The sequence below is a fragment of the Apis laboriosa genome, unplaced genomic scaffold (genome assembly GCF_014066325.1).
Source record: "Apis laboriosa isolate Shangri-la unplaced genomic scaffold, ASM1406632v1 scaffold4_cov146, whole genome shotgun sequence".
Classification (NCBI taxonomy): Eukaryota; Metazoa; Arthropoda; class Insecta; order Hymenoptera; family Apidae; genus Apis; species Apis laboriosa.
In genome coordinates, this window is record NW_025223501.1 from 2646232 (window position 1) to 2667028 (window position 20797).

The window sequence follows — 20797 nt, forward strand, 5'->3', positions numbered from 1 at the left end:
TGTGCATTATTATATCTTATACACAATCTTATCAATTTATTTATTATCATGCTCTTTTTTAACATGTTAATAATAAAATGTATCTATATGTACGGAATTTTTAATAATGAATATATTAATCACATAGAATTATTTTCTAAAATAATTACTTTTTTTTTATAATGAAGATATTGCAAAAAAATTTGTGAAATAAACATATCAATATCATTACAATATTCTAATTAATTTTGTATGATGAATCATATTTCAATATATTTTTATATAAAATGAGACAAATACAGATTTATTCGTTTGATTCTTTGTTATGCAGTTATATTTTTATATATTTTAGAATGAATGCATTGATGTATACATGAAAAATACGTGTTTACAAAATTATGTACAAAACGTTTATAATTTAAATGATAGAATTATTTTAGAAAAGAAATAAATTGATTTTCTTCTTAATTTGATATTTATAAGAAAATATTAATAAAATTCTCTATGAATTTCATATGTTAATATTCATTGACATATATATATTAATAGACATATATATTAATGGATATTAACAAATAATATAATATAATAAGTGTGCCTCTATAATCAAATTTTATAATTTTTTAATGTATAAATTTAAATACCATAATATTTCTAAAGTTTAAATTACATCATACAATTCGTACACGATTGCGAAAGAACATTAACGTTTTAGAGAACATGATGTTGCGAAAGAACAATTGCCGCTTTTTAGAATGTAATAATATATAAATATTTAGAAATGTTTTAAGAATATACAATGTTTTCTATAAAATTCTAAAAATACTAAATATATTCTTAAATTTATTTTAAAAGCAGCATTTTTTCTTTTTGCATCATCTTACATTAAATGTTACCTATTTTTACAAAGTTCGAAAATAAAATATTTTCGATTGTATCAGAATGTATCAATTTTCAAACGATTCTATAAACCGAATTTCAGACGAGCTATTAAAACTATTTAAATTACATTACATTCGTATTCTTCTACTTCAAAACTATACTTCAGAGACCAGATCAAACTCGTGTATATATGAATGTATATTCGATGTAAAACTCCACAATTGAAATTAAAAAAAAAAAGAAATGAGTATAAAACATTTTATTACTAACACATATTATTTAAAAAAGATTATTTAACGGATAATTTCATTTATAAAAGTATCTGTTACATAAAAATTACTAAATATATTTTTTTTTTATATTGAACATTCTTAACATACAATTATTTACATCATATTTTTTTCACTTACTCATATTTGCAAAACTTATTTCTTCATTTATGTAGCATTATTAATATGTATGTTTAAATAATAGAAATTACTCGTTCATCAAAATTTACAGATGCTACCAAAATTCTTTCCATATTTAAAATAATTTCACAGTTTTTTTTTCATGTAACAATCCAAGTAATTCACTAGAAACAAAAAAAAAAAAAATAAAATAGAAAATTAAAAAACAATTAATAAAAACATTTCACAAAATTTCTTAAATTATAAAGAGAATTAAAATTAAAATTGAGAGAATAATATAATAAAAAGAATTGTGGAATAAATAATTAAAATAATTTAAAAAATATTCAAAGAAGAATTTTAATAAAATATATCGATTTATATATTTTCATGAATTTTTTAATATATTTAATAATTCAAATATATATTTATTAATTGCAAAATTATATATATTGCAAATTGAAAGTAATTGATTATTGATTAGAGATAATTTAATGCAAAACTTCAAAAATATTAATTCTTTACAATAAAAGAAAAATTCGTTGCAGGAAAGAAATAATCGGTAAATTTAATTTTATTTTTAAGAAAGCCTTACCATCCAGTAACATTTTCCGCAGCATCACAAGCGCCTGTTAATTCATTAAAAGCCCTACCCTCACCACAATTTTGCAATCGTGGTCGGCCATTTACGCAAACATAGTACCGCTGACAATCCAGATTACTTCGGAAAAATTTGATTTCTCGTGTAGAAAGATCTTCTGGACAAACGAAGCCCAAGAATGCTATATGGAAAATGTAAAGTAATTGATAATTTCAAAATATAAATAATGATAATAATATAAAAAAAATTAGATTCTAATGTGATTTATAGTACAATGATGAATAGTACAAATTATAGTTTTTTTCTTATTAATTTTAAATTTCAAGATCTATTTTTATAATTTTATATTATATAATTTACTTTCTCAATTAAAAATTTTTTCAGATTTATGTAGAGATATATTAAGATATTTATATTGTGCATGATTATTGAAAAAAATTACCTTCAACATCGCAATCAGTGACCTGATCGGGCCAATCACAACGATAAGATTCTGAATTAAAAGCCAATCCTTCAGGACAATCAAAAATGTATCCCTTTCCGTCAGCACAATTCATAAATTGACCACAATTTTGCTTATCCCCAACCTTGAAATAACCATATTGATGAGGACAATCAGCAGTTGGTTGTGCAGGTTCTAAAAATTATTTTTTATTATTTATTATACTTAAACATAACTTAAATATAAAAAAAATAATATCTAATTAATAATACCAAAATAATACCAAATTTTGAAATTTTTTGATAATTTTGAAAAAACTAAATAAATAAATTATAAAAGAAGAAAATAAAATTAATAAATAATACATATAAATTAATAAAGATATTATAAAAATGAAAGAAATAATAGAATTTTAAAATCAGTAAAGATTACATAATATTATTTAAAATATGATATAATTTATCTTTCTTATTTGATATTTTAAATCAATATCATTAAATATACAAAATAACAAATCAATATATGTATTTCTGAGAAAAATTATTAAGAATAATAAATCAATTTTTTTTTTAATTTTCAGTTAATTAGATTAAAATTGAAGAAGATAGAAAATTGCATAATACTAACGTCGATTAGGTCTTCCCTCACAATTTACATCTATTGGATATCCACAAGGATAATTGAATCTTGCTTCAGGACTAAATAGAAGTCCCTCGGGACATAATTTTTCTTCAGGGATACCGTCAATGCATTCTATGTAGGCATCACATTGAGACGAAATTGGAAATCGACCATTTCTTTCTGGACAGGATAACGAGGTTTGCTGTTTGCCATAGAAATTTACATTATCTTCTTGGTTTCGTTTTCCGACAAGAAGATGTTGAATCGCATCTAAAAAATAATAAAAAAAATTAATAATAAAAAAATATTAAAAAAATAATTTTTTTTTATATGAATTTTCAATTTAAAATGTATTTATTTATATTAAAATTTTATTTTTTAAAAAAAATTTGAAATAATAATATTCTCTTGAATATTAAAAAAAATATAATGCTTTATGTTTAAATGTCATGAAAAGATTATTAAAAATAAAATTTGATTTTTCAATATTTAAATATGAAATATCTATTTTAATATTATTTCGCCAGAGTTTCTCAATCAATGTCTTAAGAAATTATCTAATTTATTCTATCTTGTTTTACTTTTCATTTCGAATTGATTATATATTTTGTTACTTAATCATTTCTTAAAAAAAAAATTATTTATTTTAACATAATTTAATCTTGCATCATTTAGAAATTGATTTTAGAAAGTTATACAATTCTTTTTTCAATTAAAAGTATTATCATAATTAATTAAAAATTTAATTTTAATTTTATCTTTTTTAGATTTATAAAATTGAATATTTTTCTCAATTTTTTTTATATGATAAAAAATATATACTGCACGTAAAAACTATCTTCTTAATTATTACTTCTAATTTCTTATCATTTTCTTTATTTTACATTCTTTATAAATTTTTTTTCTGTTATATGTAAATAATTTTTTATTTTTTTCTTTGTAAATTTAAGAATTTAAAATATTAATTATTAATAGATTTTAATGATTGCAGAACTATTTTTGCAAATTTTTGAATTGGAAACTCTGACTCGTTGCATAATGCAGCACCTTGAAGACGAAACCGGTCTCCGAATCGCGCGTGCTCATGCATTCGCGTCTACTATCGAAAAGCCTCGAATGGAGAAAGTTTAACGATGTGATTTGACCTCCGCACTTCTCTTTCTCTATCTCTATCTTACATGTAAGTTATATATTCACTTCTTTTGCGAACTCTCTAGATTATCTTTAGCTAAACTCGAAGCAGATTTAAGTATGCACATATAAATTTCTTTTTCTTTTAGCAGAAATAAAATCTTTTTGCAGCATCGGATTCAATGATTTATGTAATTTATTTTAATATAAATAATATATAATTTAATATAAATAATTCTCTATTCATTTGATAGAAAATAGAAAAATAAGTTTTGTTTCACTTGATTTTTAAATTATTAGGCCAGATTAACATTATATATTTTAATTAAAATGAGAAATATAAAATATAGAATATATAAAAATAAATTATTAAATATTTTTATTAATATTATATATTCGCTATTTCTATTTGCAAATATAAAATCCTGATATTAGAATAAAAATAGAATGATTGTACTAAAGAACAATTTAATGGAATAATATCAATTTTTTAAATTTAAAAGAATTTTTTAGATAAAAAATAATAAGTTTAAAAATTGTAAAAAAAATTCTACAATTTCTATTTTTAATTATTAGTAATTATTAATAAAAATTCTAATTATGTTAAATGATAATAATGATGTTAATCAAATTTAATAATGATAAAATAGATCATTCTGTTAGGAAGAAGGAATGCTAGAAACGCAATACTGATCTTAAGAATCTGTGATTTTGATAATAAGAAAAAAAATTAATGTGAGAGAATAAACAACACAAAATGACACGATGATGCAACAACGCCGATGAAAAGTTAAATGGTACTGCTTCTCAACAACAGTGATGAATTTTAAACGTGACTATCTTTCGGGTAATTTTAAACCTTAACAAAATAACTTGTCACAGTTTATGTGAGCATACTGAAATTCCATTTATGTTTTTATGAAATCACTGAATCCAATAATGAAACTACGGAGTATAAATTCTAATGTATATTGAAGTCATTAAAATTTTTGAAATCTTGAAAAGAATGATGAAATGTGTATATATATATATGATCAATATTGAAGATATTAAAATTATTCTAATTTTATAAAATACTATTAAAAAGTTATTATCTTTTACGATATATTGAAAAAAATTATAACGAAAAGAAAACTGTAGAATTTAAATTTTGAATAATTTTTATATTTTCATTCTATTCATAGTTATTCTATATTCTATATCAAAATAATTGTTCCTACTTATAATAATTTTAAATATTACTATCTGTTATAATTAGAATTATAATTATAATTTATTATAATTCTATCTCTTATATATTAATTCATTGCATACCAAAATATACAATGATATTTTTGTTTTTAAACATTTTTAAGATTAAAATTCAATGATTAGATAATGCATATATCAAACATACAATAAATATATATTGATTTATCAAATTAACATTTATCAGTAATGAAATTATTATTTTATTTCTAAATAATTCTATATTATTATTTTATTTCTAAATAATTATTAAATATTTTTTCTTGTTCATGTACATTTTTTAAATATAATTTTGTATATATTTATTATACATATATATTATATATTATATGCATAATATATATATATATATTCGAAATAAATAAAATAAAAAAATTTAATTTTATTAAAACTTAATAAGACAAATTTATATAAATAAAGACTATTGGATCAATTAATTAAATATAATAAGAAGTATAATAATTGTAAAAATACACAAATCTTGAAAAACAATAATCAAACACATAGAAATTTCACAAGTGTTATTTGCAGAAGATTTATATTTTCACTTGTACTCACTGGATGACTTGTATTCGCAGCTCACAAAGTTAAGAATGCCGCAGGCAATCAATATACATATATGAACGATCGTCGTCGGGGTCATCTCGAGCTCTTGCTATCCCGCTCCCGAAATCAAAACTACCTGCCTCTTCTTCTTTGCAAGCTTTTATCATCTTCGCTCAACCACCACGCGTATTCATTCTGAGCATCTCAATTCCATTCGCTCTTTAGATTCTTTTCTCTTTCCTATTTTGTTAGTTAAAATCTTTGGGAAAATCTTTGCATATTGTGCAAAATTATATTAAAGAAAATGAGATATATTGATATTTTATAATTAATTTAAATAAATTAATTTTTATGTATTATATTATATATATTTTAAATTATTTTAATTATAGTTCATGTAAATTAAAATTCATTTACATCATAATGAATAATGAATAATAAATAAATTAATAATTAATAATACAAATAATTCCTTAATAATATAAATAATTGATTATCAATTAACTAGCATCCATTATAATAGAATATGAACGTTCTTTAGTAATTATAAATGTCCTGTATTTTAGTTTATATTAGTTTATATTATATAGCTTTTTATTTTATATTGAATAGTTAGTTTATATAGTTTATATTATATAGCTTTTTATTTTATATTGAATAGTTGGTTTTTCACATCAATGAGATTCATATTTTAAGAATTATTATAATTAGAAATATAGAAATACATATATAAATATACAAATAAGTAAATGTAAATACATAAATATCCAACTTTTTTATATTGTTTTATTATTATAGAAGTTATATATATATAATATTATTATAGATAATTTGTAATGATAATTCGTATGTTATTACAAAATTATTATTGTATTATTAATTATGAATAATCAATTATGAATTTTGCTGAATCTTTCGAATGAGATTATATTTTTATTTCTGTTTAAATTTTATTTAAAAGTAAATAAATATTATTTAATATATAATTCTTTTATATAATTATAATTTATCAATATCATTATATATATATATGTGTTATTTTCATTAGTAAAAGATTTTTATACGTACAAATATGAGCAAGTTCTCCAAAATGGCGGCATTAATGTTATATCGTCTTATTATTAAAGATAATTATATTAATGACATTTATGACATTCAAAATAGAATATGTCAAACTTTATAGATCATTCTTCTTCTAATATCTTTAAGAAAAAGGTTCGTAGCTGAGATACAGAAACGAATAAAATGTCAAGGCTGTTTGATGGACGCCCGAGGCTCCTCTAACTACGGAACTGGGAACATTGTTCGATATTACGCAAGTTCTCAGTCTTTTTTCCAATCATTTTATATATGTTATTTATGCTTTCTGTTTCCACAAAAAAATTTTATGATGTTCGTCATTTCTTTTACTTCAGAAAAATTTGATAAGAATAAGTGAAATTCATGATTAGAAATATAATTCCATTATCTTTTTCAGGAAAACTAATTGTATTCTAATTACATTATATCATTTGAATAATTGAAACAAAATAAATATAATAACAATGGTATAAAGTATACGTAAGTTAAAAACAATTATGGAAAAACAGAGATGGAATAAAAATTGAAGAGAAAATAGAAAAAAAAAGTAATGTAAGAAGTGATCATTATTGCCATCTCTTTGGTATTAAAAATATATTTTCTAAAGCCGGATAAAGTAGAATAAGAATTGACTATTAACTTCATCTCTTAAGTACCAAAAACATTTCTTCAAAGAGAAGATAAGGTAGAGAGAGTCATCAGCACCATCTCTCGAAAACCAAAGATATTATTTTGAAAACAAGATAAAACAGAGAATTGAAATGAAACAGAGATAAAAAAAAAAGAATTGATAAGAATTGATACTAAGGCCATTTTTTAATTACCAAATACATTTCTTTAAAAAAATAAATAAAGCAAATATTGATTATTGATGTCATCTTTTGAAAATCAAAAATATCTCTATAAATCATTTTCTTTAGAAGCTATTCGAAAAAAGGAGTTAATTTTCAATTTTTATTTTGTTTGTAAAAAAAAGTTTTTGTTACTCAGAAGATGGCGTTGGCAATTAATTCTCTATCTTTATCTTATCTTTATGTGTATAATTTGCGGCACTTTGAAGATGGCGCTGATTTCATTATTTTTATCCTATATTTATCTTTCTTCGAGTAATAAGTATTCTTATCTATATTCTTATCTATATTTACTTTATGAATTTATGCATTCAAATTTGTTTATTGTTTTCTTTGTTTAATTTATATATAATTTTATATTTTTATATGTTATTATATATTATTATTTATACAACATTTCTGAAAATCTATATATCAAATATATTTTTTATATGTTCAATCTTTTTTTTTTTTTTGCTAAAAATGTAATATCTTTAAAGAATAAATATATTAAACGTAAATATTAAATACATATATACGTATATAAGAATATTAACTTCTAGAATTAGAATTATGTATAATGATTAAAAAATTTTCTTTTAAATGTGTCAGTTTAAAGAAATAAATGATAAATATAAAATACGTAAATATATTAAATTCCAAAAAATTTTGTAATTTTTTCTCAGTTATGTTCTCCTGTTACAAGATTATAGAATTCAATTAAAAACTTTAAATCTGAAAAATTTAAAAAATTTTAAAACTTATTAATTATTGAGTATTTAGTTGGAAATTTTTCCAATTTTTTAATTTTACAATTTTGTATTAGAAGAACATAATCAAATATATATATCAAAATACATATTAAAATATAACGAATAATAGGCAAAATTTTTTTAAAAATTTTCTGGACCGTCATTTTTTAGTGAATTTTTTTTCAGTTTTCTTTTAGTTTCCTTAACTAATTTCTTAAGTAATTTTATATCATTTGCATATTTGCATATTACAATTATCTTTTACGATATTGAATAATTTTTACGATTTTTTTTTTAATTCTAGAAGTACTCATCATTTGAATATTTATATAGCTATCACAGGATACATGAAGATATATACCGAAAATAAATTTTCTTTCATTATTTGTAACATAAATAAATATTTAATATCTTTTAATCTCTTATTAATTTTCTCATAAATTAAATTTTAATAAAAATTTAATCTTCCAGCGAGGCAATTATTCAGCCTGTTTAAGTGTCTCACAAGTGACAGGAAGATCTGATCCCAATATCATGGAGAGGTGTATCACAGAGAAGGAACGTTGCCTGTAACTGTTTCTACATCCGACGTGGCGTGTGAAACGAACGAGCCAAAGGGACCGATGCAACAAGAGACTAGGAGTGCCTTTCTAATGTCACGGAAGGAGTTACCTTTAAGTATCGTTGATGTCGAATCACAGGATTCGTTAGATTGGGGGAGAGGTTCCGATAATGAGAGAATGGTCGAAGATATCTATTGTTCTATTACATCTTATACCCTTCTTACTCATTTTTTCCAACAGCCGATATATTGTATTACGATATTTCTTCAAACATTATGATCATATATGATCATATATATCAGCGATATATCATTAATTTTTAAGAGAATAAAAATAATGATATATTATATAAATGATTATTGATAAAATTGAAATTATATGTATCTTATTATAACAAAGGATAAATAAAAAATATCAATCGTTGTTTGATTGATTTTTCTGTAGCAATAGAAATAAATTTGATTCTATGAAAATCATATGATATTTATCATTTTATTTATATTCGTCATGAATGCATTTGTAATGCTGTGGTCATAATTTCTTTAAAGACAAGTCCCGTATGTGACCAATGTGAAAGCAATTCTAAAATTATTGTAGCTCGTAAAGGGGACAGTGATTACCCTAGCACCCCTGCTGATTATTCTCTTAAATTATTGGTAACATGATTATGTGAATAATCTGCGCAATCCTTTCTTAACTTTCATTTAAGAAACTTTACAACACCTCTTGAAAGAAGAAAAAAAATTTATGAAAGTAGAATTTATTATAGGTTATTTTTTAATAAGTTAATTTGAAAATTCGTGAAAGAATTATAAAAATATTAATAATATCGTTAAATTTAAATTATTATTTTAATTATTATACAATTCGTATTTATATAATTGGAATACTATTAGTTTATCTAATCATAGGATATTTGGTGATTGTTGCAGATTTGATGTCTATATCATTTTTTTTTAGAAAGAAAAATCATATGAAAATGACATACAAAAGCTCGTCAATATGCGTTCAGTTGAAGCATCAGAAAGAAACCGAACACCTTTTGTGAAAGTTACGAGTCCTTGACCTAATAATCTGGATAAGAAGATATTAATAAAATATATCCTTTAAAATTTAAGGGTGATTATATTAGTATCATTTTTTTTTAAATAAATTTATGTCTTCTATAGGGATGAAATTTTACTTTGAATATATACAAAATTGCTATGAATATGAATAATTTTGGAATTGTTCAAGTAATTGAATAATGAATGTTGGATATTCTAGTAATATTAATTAGAATTAATTAGAATACAATATGTTAATTAAATGCACCAAACAACATATGACGTTCTTCTTCCATTTTTTGAAATATAGTGAAAATGCAATGGCAACTACTCTGACTTAATTTTACATAATTAATAATTAGACGCTTCGTTAAAATTATATTGTATAATTAATAGCAAGTTAATATTTTTATTAGTTTTGATATATCATTCGATATTTTTATTTTATAATTTTGAAATCTTTATTATGTTTCGTTTGCCAAATTTTAATATTTCTAATTTATAATAAATTTCCAAATATAATAAAATTCCAAAAATTTTCATAGAAATATTTAAATTGGATTCTAAATATTGCATTTATCTATAAGCACTAATTTGTATATTCTCATTTTAACAAAATTATTTATATATCTCTAATATTCTTAAAATATGTAATTAGCTATCAGGTAAAGAATTAATATTTTTAGATTATCAATTCTTTTAAATTTTCATAAATTGCAAATTATTTCTCAGTATTTTATATTTCTTTTATTATGTTTTTTGTATTTTCTTTTTTTACTACATTTCACTATCTCTAATTTCATAATTTTCTTACAGATTTTCTTTAAACAATTTTATGCAACCAATCCAAGCGCACATCTAACTAAGCAAAGGGGTGAATCCAATCCTATTCTCTAACCTTCCTTTGCGATGACCTTAGCCAACCGCTCATCATTCCACCAAGCACGTATTGCTCGGCTGATTTGCATAAGACCGGAGTAAGTATCGAGCGAACGCGAGGTCGAATCGTATACGAAAGCAACATGTGCTTCGACAGATCGAGCTCTTGCTTTACGGCCATGATCCGGCTAATACATGTACACACCTCCCTCTATACTGCACTGTAAATTTTATTCGCATCTTACAAAGATCAAATTAGCTTCTCAGGAATATATTCTGCCTCTTAGCAATTTCTTTCTTCATTTATGCTTCATAGCTTTTTATCTACCTGAACGAAAATTCAATTGTTCTTCCAGCATTCTTTTTTAAATAATTTCTTTCAATATCCTTTTATTTTTTCATTATTTTTTTTGAATATTTTTAAATTTTCTTAGTTGATTTAATTATATCAACTTTTATTATAATATTAAAAATTGAGGATTAATTTTCACATAAAATATAAAATGCTGTAAAAAATATATTTAAATTATTAGTAATGATTTTGTTATATTAGTTTATAAGATAGTAGAATCTTTTTTTTTATCTTAACATTTAGAAAATAATGAATTTTCCAGGAAAATTAATTTTTTCTACAAATAATTTAGTTTTTAATATTTTTTAAATTTTTAAATCTTATTTACAATAAGTTTAATTGAAGAAATAATAAATTTTTTATTTACTAACTATATAAAAAAATATTAATATTTCTACTTTTTTCTTTATTATTTTGTAATTATAAAGAATATATAAAATCTTGATTACATTACAAAAAAAATTTATTTTTAATGAATTTTATTTTTTTATTTAAAACTAATATTAGAATTGGCACAAAAAGTCATCAATTTACCATAAATAGAAGAAGAGAAAGCAATGAAAGGGTTGAAAGGCAAAAACGCTTAGCGAGTCACGGTTTACAGGTATCGAAATTCGATTTCGTAATGATTCTGTTCAGTATTGTGTTCTTTGACACGAGATCAGCTGATTGCTATTTTAACGCGCAAGAAGCAATCAGATTTCAGCGAGACCTTTTCAAATCTATGAACAGGCCACACACACATCATTTTATAGTTATCTTGGCCAATTTGTTCACAAAAAGATGATTAAATCATAGATGAAAATCACTCAATTGATGTTATTTTTCTTTCAAAAAAATTCTTTCTGAAAAAAAAAAAATTAAAATTAGGATTGAAAGATTAATGTAATATTTTTTAAAAATTCTCATCATAATATTGTAAAATTTCAGAAACTAAATAATCTAAAAGTTAGTCTAAAAGTCTAGTTAGTAAATAAAAAATAACTAAATAACTAAAAAACAAACATTGTTTATGAACAATTAACTTTCTTTCTTAACAGTTTTAATGAAAAAATAAATTTAACTTTCATATGATTTCTATGAATCAAAAAAGAAAAATTAAATATGATATTATCTTCTTTATGTCTTTTCAAATTTTTTCATATTCTATAAACTTGTTACAATTCAGTCCTATTATTGTTAGGTTATGAAATTAAATTAGTTTAGAAATTAATCATAGAATTTAAGAGTGCTTAACATTAATAGAAATAGCGATTAGGATAGAAATACGTATCCCGCGAGTATATTCTCTTTGGAAAAAAGTGTCAAGTTCGTGCGAAATTAGATAGTTTATTAGATACCTCTCGATAAGGGAATACAATACTCACTAACGGAATACTACAGCGGACCTCGTATAATAGCAGGATGTTTATGCTTCGCGCGAGTCGTAAATTTAAGGGACATATGTACGATAAAGTTGCCAACCGAGTACTTTAAATGAAAATCATTAAAACAGTGTTTCCCAAATTTCTGTCTTCATCATCTAATATCCACATCAGTATATAAAACTTTTATATATGTATTGATTATTAGTACTTGTAAATGTTCTTTTAAATCTTTAATAAAATTTGAATACTTTTGAAAATTTCTTTTAATCTTAAAACTTCAAAATGTTTTGTAAAAATGTTGTTGTTGAAAGAAATACTGTTAAAAGAAATTCATAATAAAATTATGAAATTTAAAAAAAAAACTTAATTTAATATATTCAGATTCACGAATAAATTATATATATTTTGATGATAATAAATATTTGATAATTATAAAATATTGTTCTAATAGTGCAAGAAATACAATACAATATTCAAAATATTGAAGTATGTTGAGAAGCACTGCATTAGAATAATACGCAATAGTAAGAACGAGGATTATCTGTGGATATTAGATTTTCTCAAACGAGACCTCATTAGACTTCTCGTTCTAATGTTTGAGCTCATTAAACCTGATTTTCAATATGATTACTACTATAAATCATTCTTATTTTCATGCATAGATGGCGCAGGAAATAAATTAGAAACCCGCCTTCCGGTTGAAATACATATTCAAATCTTTTTCGTTATAAAAGTTCCAATCAATTAATTAAGTCAAGATAAAGTGAATTTTTTCATTAATGAAACATAATGTGTACGCTTTCATATATTTTTTATTTGAACAATCTTTTTAATTTTTTTTTATATAATTTCAGGAACAAGAGGGTTATATGATTTCTATATTTCTATATTTAAAGAAATCTTTGACACATGCTCCTTTATATGCAATATTAGCACTCATTATTCACTTTTTTGTCATCTGCGATTACATGGTTCAGTAGTGAATGACGAGGATGGTGCAATAGTGACGAATAATAAATTACTAATTCTCGTACCAACTTGGTAGACATCTTCCGCTAAAGCTCTCAAAGACGTGTTATAACACATCTGTATAATTTGCTAGCTGAAAAATCAAGAACAGAAATTCTCTTTCTTTTTTACGGTGAAAGGTATTTTAATATAATTTTAAAGTATTTAACTACTTAATTTTACATTATTTCCAATTTTCTTATTTTGTATAGTAGAACATTTGCAAACATATTTATTGTTACAGTAGTCAGATTAAAGATTTTTCAATAGATATCAGAAAAGATAAAAAAAATTATAATTATTTAACATTTTCTATTTAAATCACTAACTTACGCCATCGCAATTTGTACTACTTTTAGCAACGTGACTATATCATATATTAATACTACTGAGAAGCTAATCTCACAAAATAAGATTAATTCCATTTGATATAATATTATATTAATTGATATAATATTATATATTACCATTATTAAACGATCCATTTCTTAAGATTATTATTATATCAATATATTATTATTTTTCATGCATTCTATAGTTTATTACACACATATATATATTAATCGCCAATTATAATAAAAGTTAAATTAGACCAAATATTATTTTTCCATATTATACAATTGATTACCTATATTTTCAAATTAATATTGCCAAGAAGTAATTTTTTCTTAGTCTCAATGTTGTGTTGCTTCATTTCCATTACCATACAATTCAATAACAATGACTCCTTTTGATTTACGCTGGAAATCCTCTTGCAAAAGAGTGTTTGACTACTTATGCGAATTGTGATTCTTAATTAACATTGTTATAGATATGGAAGACATGTGGAAGATTGTACCAATTGTCGACGCGTTTAATAATTCCAGAATCTCGTCATTCGTTCGATTAATTCCGTTGATCTGATCGAATCTGATTAGGTAATAATATCGAACATGATGCATGCCTTCGAATTCCGTGACTTTTAACGCTATTCTTCATTTGCCAAAGAAATATCCTCTTTGTAATAACATAAAAATAAGGCCCACGCGAGGCAAAAGGAAATTATGATTGATTTATAGTTGCAATTATAATTTAAAGGCGTTCGAGATCCAGCATAAAAACGCATAATTATAGAGGCAGTGATGGGTCATTTGTAACATGATTGTGACCTGACTGTTATTTGTTTCAGTTCATGTAATATTCTTAGATGAAATAACATACTGATATCATTTATTGATAATATTTGGCATTCTGATATTTTTTAGATCAATTGATTCTTCTTATCATTGAATTGTAAAATTGAAATTTACTGGAAGGTTTTTTGAGAATACAATTAATTTTATAGAATTTTCTGTATAATGTCAATTTTATAATTGCTTGCAAGATTATTTAATGTTAATGAAGTTAATGAAGTTAATGAGTAAAACTAATTATCTGAGAATTTGACATGATTAGAAATTTTAATAGATATTACTTTTAATTTTTTTAAACTTATCATATCATTGTAAAGTACTTTAATTAGATTAAAGTTTTTTCTATAGTTAGAATTTTGTTACTCATAATTATATTATAAATATTTATGCAAAATAAAATTTTGTTGAATATGATTAAAAAAGTACAACTTACATAAAATTTACTTTATTTTTCAAATATCATAATGAGCATTATACTTAAATATTTTATATTGCTTTGCTTATCATATGCATTCTGTAGATTTCCACATTTAAGCATTTGCATAAACGCATCAGCAATCTATTTATAATCCATTTTAATTTCTATATCTCAAGTACTTCTATATCTCAAGTATCACGAAATAATTTAAAGATCCCAGCTTTTAAGTTCTTGAAACGTAGTTTGTAATAGATCAACCAACTTACTGATAGAATTGGTATGATTCTTTGATATATTAATAGCAAATATCTCATTCGAAATTTGCCGGATGTCTTGTCGGCGTTCTTTGTTTCAGCCCTTTTTTATTCGTTTACAAAGCGATGGGAACAATTTGATATTTTTCATTCGGCTTTCATACATAGTATGTCCGTTACGGTATACCGGTTATAATCTCATTGTTGGCCTGTAAATTATGCCATTTCGTTTTCAGTCTTTCTGCTCTCACTCTAACAGCGATTCAATGATAGATCCTGTTAACGATACGTCTGGTATAAAGACGTGATGATTACGAAAACTTTACTCCTACTGAAAGAAAAGAAATCGATAATTCTTCGGCTCAATCATGGCTATGCCATGGATTCTATGATTTTCTAATAATTTCTGCAAATATTGGTAAATCTCGGACAAATCAAATTTATTGATGATCAATAGTATTATTGATTTTGTAATCCTGATTATATTAAACTAATATTGATTATTATTAAGTAATGCTACTATATTGATTGTAATATTGATTTACTGTTACTAAATACGTAATTATATTGATATAGGTTTAATATTAATATTAATTGATATTATAATTTTATGTCATGATTCTATAATTTTTTATAATTTTTATTGATAAGCGATTTTAAAACGATTCTAATTTATGAAACAATATATAATATCTTTTTTTATATAATATTTTTTTTTATTTATTATTACACTATTGAAAATTCATTGATGATATATCAAAAAGACTTGAATAAAAATTGATTTTCTTCTTTATTATAATACTTTTAAAGAAATACAGTTTTTTTACAATGATTCATTGGAATTGGCATTCTGCAACATTCTTTAAACAAGTGTTCTTCAATTAATATATCCAAGTTGGTAATCCCTCTTTGTTGTGCAAGCATAAATGATCCTCTTCTCTTATAACAGATGTTAGAAGATCCTATAATGTAGAAGTATTTCATAATAACTTTCTCCTTTTTATGATTATTAAAACTCGGTCAAGGGTTCTTCCATCAACCCCTATAATTTAAACATCAACTTACTTAAGGATAAATGTTATATTTATTATTATATATAAAGAATTAACGATTATGTAATATCTTAATAGCGAGCGAAAAGTTATTTTAAATTATTATGGCAATATTGATTTAACGCTTCAATAATTTTGTCTAGCGTAATTTTTAAGATGTAAGTTAAATGCTAAAAAATTATTTTGTGTATAAAAGATCTCAATCTTCCAATTACGCAATATAATTGCAGTAATCCTCGAAACGAGTTTAATGACACAGAACTCTATTTAATTCTATTTAAAAGTTATGTAATTATAAATAGAGATGGTACAGAGAAGCATTATTAAACAGACTTTCCATGGCTTTGTGCCATACTGCTGCTCTTAATGACGTTAAGACATTTAACTCATTTCACTTAAAATGAACCTGCCCTTTGATCTTCTTGAAAACATAAATCATTTTATAGTGTTTGATGTCATCTAGCTTTTACCCTGTAATGCAACATTTTACAATGATTAATTGTTGAAATAATCTGTTTGATATAATTGTAATTTTATTTATACATTATTGTTATATTCTATTTTATAAGTATAAATATATTTTTTTTATTTTATTTTGCTATATTGATATATATATATATATATTTATTTATTAATCAAAAATTGTTTTTTTTATTATCTTTCATAATATTGACACATTGTAAATAATATTAAATAAAATTTAATGTGCAAACTCAAAGTGCACACTTAATAAATGTCAAATTGTTGTTTCTTATTGAAGCCTATATAAAACTTATTATAATTCCAGATGCTGAAGATGAAACCACATTCCTCGTGCCACTTAATAGCAATGAAAGAACGTCTAATCGTTCTATTCGGTAGACGTCTCTGATCATCTCGACTACTATTTTGCGAGGCTTGGAATTGTATGGTAATCGTACTGTTCAAAATAGTGCTACTCATCGCCATGTTCACTCTTTTTATCGATGAAATCAATTTCAATTGATGAACAATCATAGCACATTATTGCCATTTCATTCTGTTCGCGTTATCATAAAGACATAAGATATAATGTTTCTAATATGTTTTATTAATTACTAATGATAATTAATTATTTTAATCTTACTGCATGAAATATTCATGATTATTATCTTGGAGAAGTCAAGTTTAAACAAGATTATTTTCATTTTTTCAAATACTTGTAAATAACATTTAAAGGTTAATTATAATATAATATTATAGCTTTAAGTGTTATTGTTGGATCATAATAATATAAATTCTAATTAAAACTATAAAATATATTAGAATTAGTGTTTTTATAGTTTTAAAGCTATATAAATCAAAAAACAAAGTTTCCATAAAAGTATAATACCACCAACAATGTTATAAAACAATTCAATGATGTAAGTTGTTTGAAAGAATATTGCAAAATTGAAATGTTCCATTATAACACAATATTAATCCTCAAAGCTAAAATTTCTCTTTTTTTTTTCATTCAATTTCAGAATTTCTTCTCTGATGGATGCTAAAGGGTTAATAGTTGATGATTGTTCAACGAAGAAAACGTTCTTTCACGCGAGGTCAGAGAAGAAAAGGGGGCAGTAAAGATCAAGGTTCGTTGAATTAGATTCCATCTGATTTCGAAGTGCGTGACATTAACACCTCGCTTCTGGATCGAGCGCAATGCTCTCCTCAATGGATGCCAGCATTCTTCTTCTCCTTTTCTCTTCTACTCCCCATCGGTCGTCCTCGGCCGTCCTCTGCCCTGTTGTCCTTCCCTCTCCTTCGCAGCACATTGTGTTCGAGACATTCGTGACATTTCATCCTCCTCGATCTTAAAGTCTATGCTCCAAGATCGTTCTTCGCAGGTTACGTGATCCGTAATCCACTCTGCCTTGATACTAGTGATCGATCAAACTATTTTCTCAGTTAGGATTCTTGCAAAAATTTGTAAATAGGTTCCACGATGTTTTGAAATTAAATAAAAGAAAAAATGAAGAAAAAAATTTTAAGTGTTATACGAGATCTTTGCGAAAGTTTGTAATTAGAGTTTCACAAGTAATTTTGAAATTAAAAAGAGATGGAAGAAAATGGAGAGAAAAATCTAAAGTATTACTCTAGTCTTTTTTTTTTTTTTTTAATAAGAAATTATTTTTAGTTAGAAATAAATTAGAAATGAATAGAATTAATTTAATTAAATTTATCTGTTAGATATTTATTAACATAGCAAATAGATTTCATTAATCTTCTTTTTAAGGATGGAAGAAATATATATATATTCTATTTGTGATGTAATTCGATTGTAGAGCAAACGGATTTAAATCCAATGTAAATAGATAATACATGCAGTGAAGTAGGAATATACTTCATTCCTCTCTCGTTTGTCGAGACTGAAGTAATATTTAGTGAGGTTATTATTTAATATGTGTTGCTTAATTTAAATGCAAATATGTGTACAAAAGTAACAAATAATATAAATATATTCTTTTATAAAATAAGATAAGTATTGAAAATCTTATATATGTATAATACGTATAATATTTTTTTAATATTACGAAGCATATAATATTTAGAATATTGTTATTGGATTATTGACTATAGAATTTATTTTTGTACTTTATATGATATATGAAATATTGAGTAAATTTTAGAAATCAATTTAAAATTAAATTAACCTAAATTAAATTGTATATCAAATTTTTGTCATCTATTATTTAATAATTTTAATTATTAAAGCGTTGATATTTATATTCCTATTTACATAATATTTACAATTGTCAATTTACAACTTTAGAAATATTGATAGATTCTGAAGAAATCTTGCATCTTAATTTCAAAATTTATCGTTTACAGTGGATAATTTCTCTTCAGTGATCATCATCGATTGTTCCCTACAGCGAAATTCGATATTTAATAAATCCGATCGTATTCAAGCTTGGAAATGTTGAACACGCTCGTATTTAGTTTCACCTCTGTTTCGCATAAATTGTCTCGTGTCCACGCGCGGTACGCGCGATAAATCCACGAGTGCCGGCTGACACGCGTCTTTCCCTGTGTCGTAAAGCAATTAAAGTGACGAGGATGATGCAGAGACATGTGATACGTCTGCGAGCGATGGTTTTACAAACTTGAAAATGTCGGTGAGTTTATTTGAGTAAGCCAGTACATACATATGTGGATGGAGAAAAATAAAATTTGATTTAGAAAATGCTTTATGCAAAAGTAATAAAAAATATGTAATAAATAATAAAATTAATAGGAATTTATAAATGTTAAAATTTGTAGAAATATAAAAGAATATAATATAATTGGTAGAAGTAATAAAATAGTTATAAAAATCCAATTTGTGATGTAACTAATATTTAAATAAAATATATAATCATATTTGAAAATTTGAAAAAATTCGAAGATCCTTTTTGAAATTATGCAGAAAAATAAAAAATTTGAAAATTTCAATGTATTATTTGTTGAAATTTTTTTTTAAATAATAAATAAAATGCTGTAATATATTCTACAATTTTAAAACTGTTCATAAATAATTGAACAAACGAATGATTTTATATAAGTAAGAATCAATTGATATTACAGAAAAAGTAATGGGGCAATAAAAAGAAGAGAAAAAGAAAAAAAGATAAGAAAGAGAAAATCATTGCATAATACGTTAAATCGAATTTCATTCTCATTGTTCTTAATTCCAGGAGCCCCATTAAATTCGAAGCAGATGCATATAAAAGAAATATACCCATTTCATAAATTACATGATAATATAAACCGAAATTACTGATCCAACCTTATGTAATCGTGAATTTGATGGGCCAAAATGTAAGTCTGAAAGAAGGTAAATCTAAAGAGGAATTCTTGAATTCTTTTGCCATAATCAACCTTCTTTTATGAACATTCAAATCAAATATTGATAGATTTTTGAATGGATATTAAACTGATTAAACGAATATGAAGAACAGATAAATATTTGTATTTATTTTTGTATAGAATGTTTAAGGAAATAAGCAAAAATCTTAAGTTTTAAAATCAATACTCGTTGGAGGAATAATATTTATTTTTTTTCATTTTTTTTTTAATTTCCATTAATTATATTATAGTTTTTATATTATTTAAATTTTTTAATTTTTTTTATCTTATAAATATATTTTTTTTATATAAAACAACATAATTTATATCAATAATTTGTAATTTGTAATTCATATT

General features: G+C 23.4%; 1 protein-coding gene and 1 long non-coding RNA gene across 3 annotated transcripts; one reads left to right on the top strand and one right to left on the bottom strand.

Moving 5' to 3' along the window:
- Positions 1-1223: 1223 nt before the first annotated feature.
- LOC122717176 (protein obstructor-E-like) lies at positions 1224-5990 on the bottom strand. The gene is made up of 5 exons (XM_043940995.1): positions 5852-5990; positions 2921-3184; positions 2294-2488; positions 1846-2032; positions 1224-1435 (listed from the first exon to the last, which is right to left on the bottom strand). Exons 1-5 carry the CDS (start codon positions 5934-5936, stop codon positions 1387-1389), a joined length of 780 nt encoding a protein of 259 aa, XP_043796930.1. The 5' UTR covers positions 5937-5990; the 3' UTR covers positions 1224-1386.
- Positions 5991-13735: 7745 nt separating this feature from the next.
- LOC122717239 lies at positions 13736-20491 on the top strand. 2 transcript variants are annotated; one of them, XR_006347172.1, is made up of 5 exons: positions 13736-13856; positions 17400-17522; positions 18097-18204; positions 19445-19731; positions 20180-20491. It is a non-coding gene; the product is annotated as an uncharacterized LOC122717239 (long non-coding RNA). The 2 variants fall into 2 exon arrangements; XR_006347171.1 differs by having other exon boundaries at positions 20290-20491.
- Positions 20492-20797: the final 306 nt, after the last annotated feature.

Coding starts and splice junctions, on each gene's coding strand:
- LOC122717176 (XM_043940995.1), bottom strand. CDS start 5,936: ATGACCCCGACGACGATCGTTCATATATGTATATTGATTGCCTGCGGC. Junction 2,489..2,920: donor TGAGGGAAGACCTAATCGAC/GTTAGTATTATG, acceptor AATAATTTTTAG/AACCTGCACAACCAACTGCT. Junction 1,436..1,845: donor GCGGAAAATGTTACTGGATG/GTAAGGCTTTCT, acceptor TTTTGTTTCTAG/TGAATTACTTGGATTGTTAC.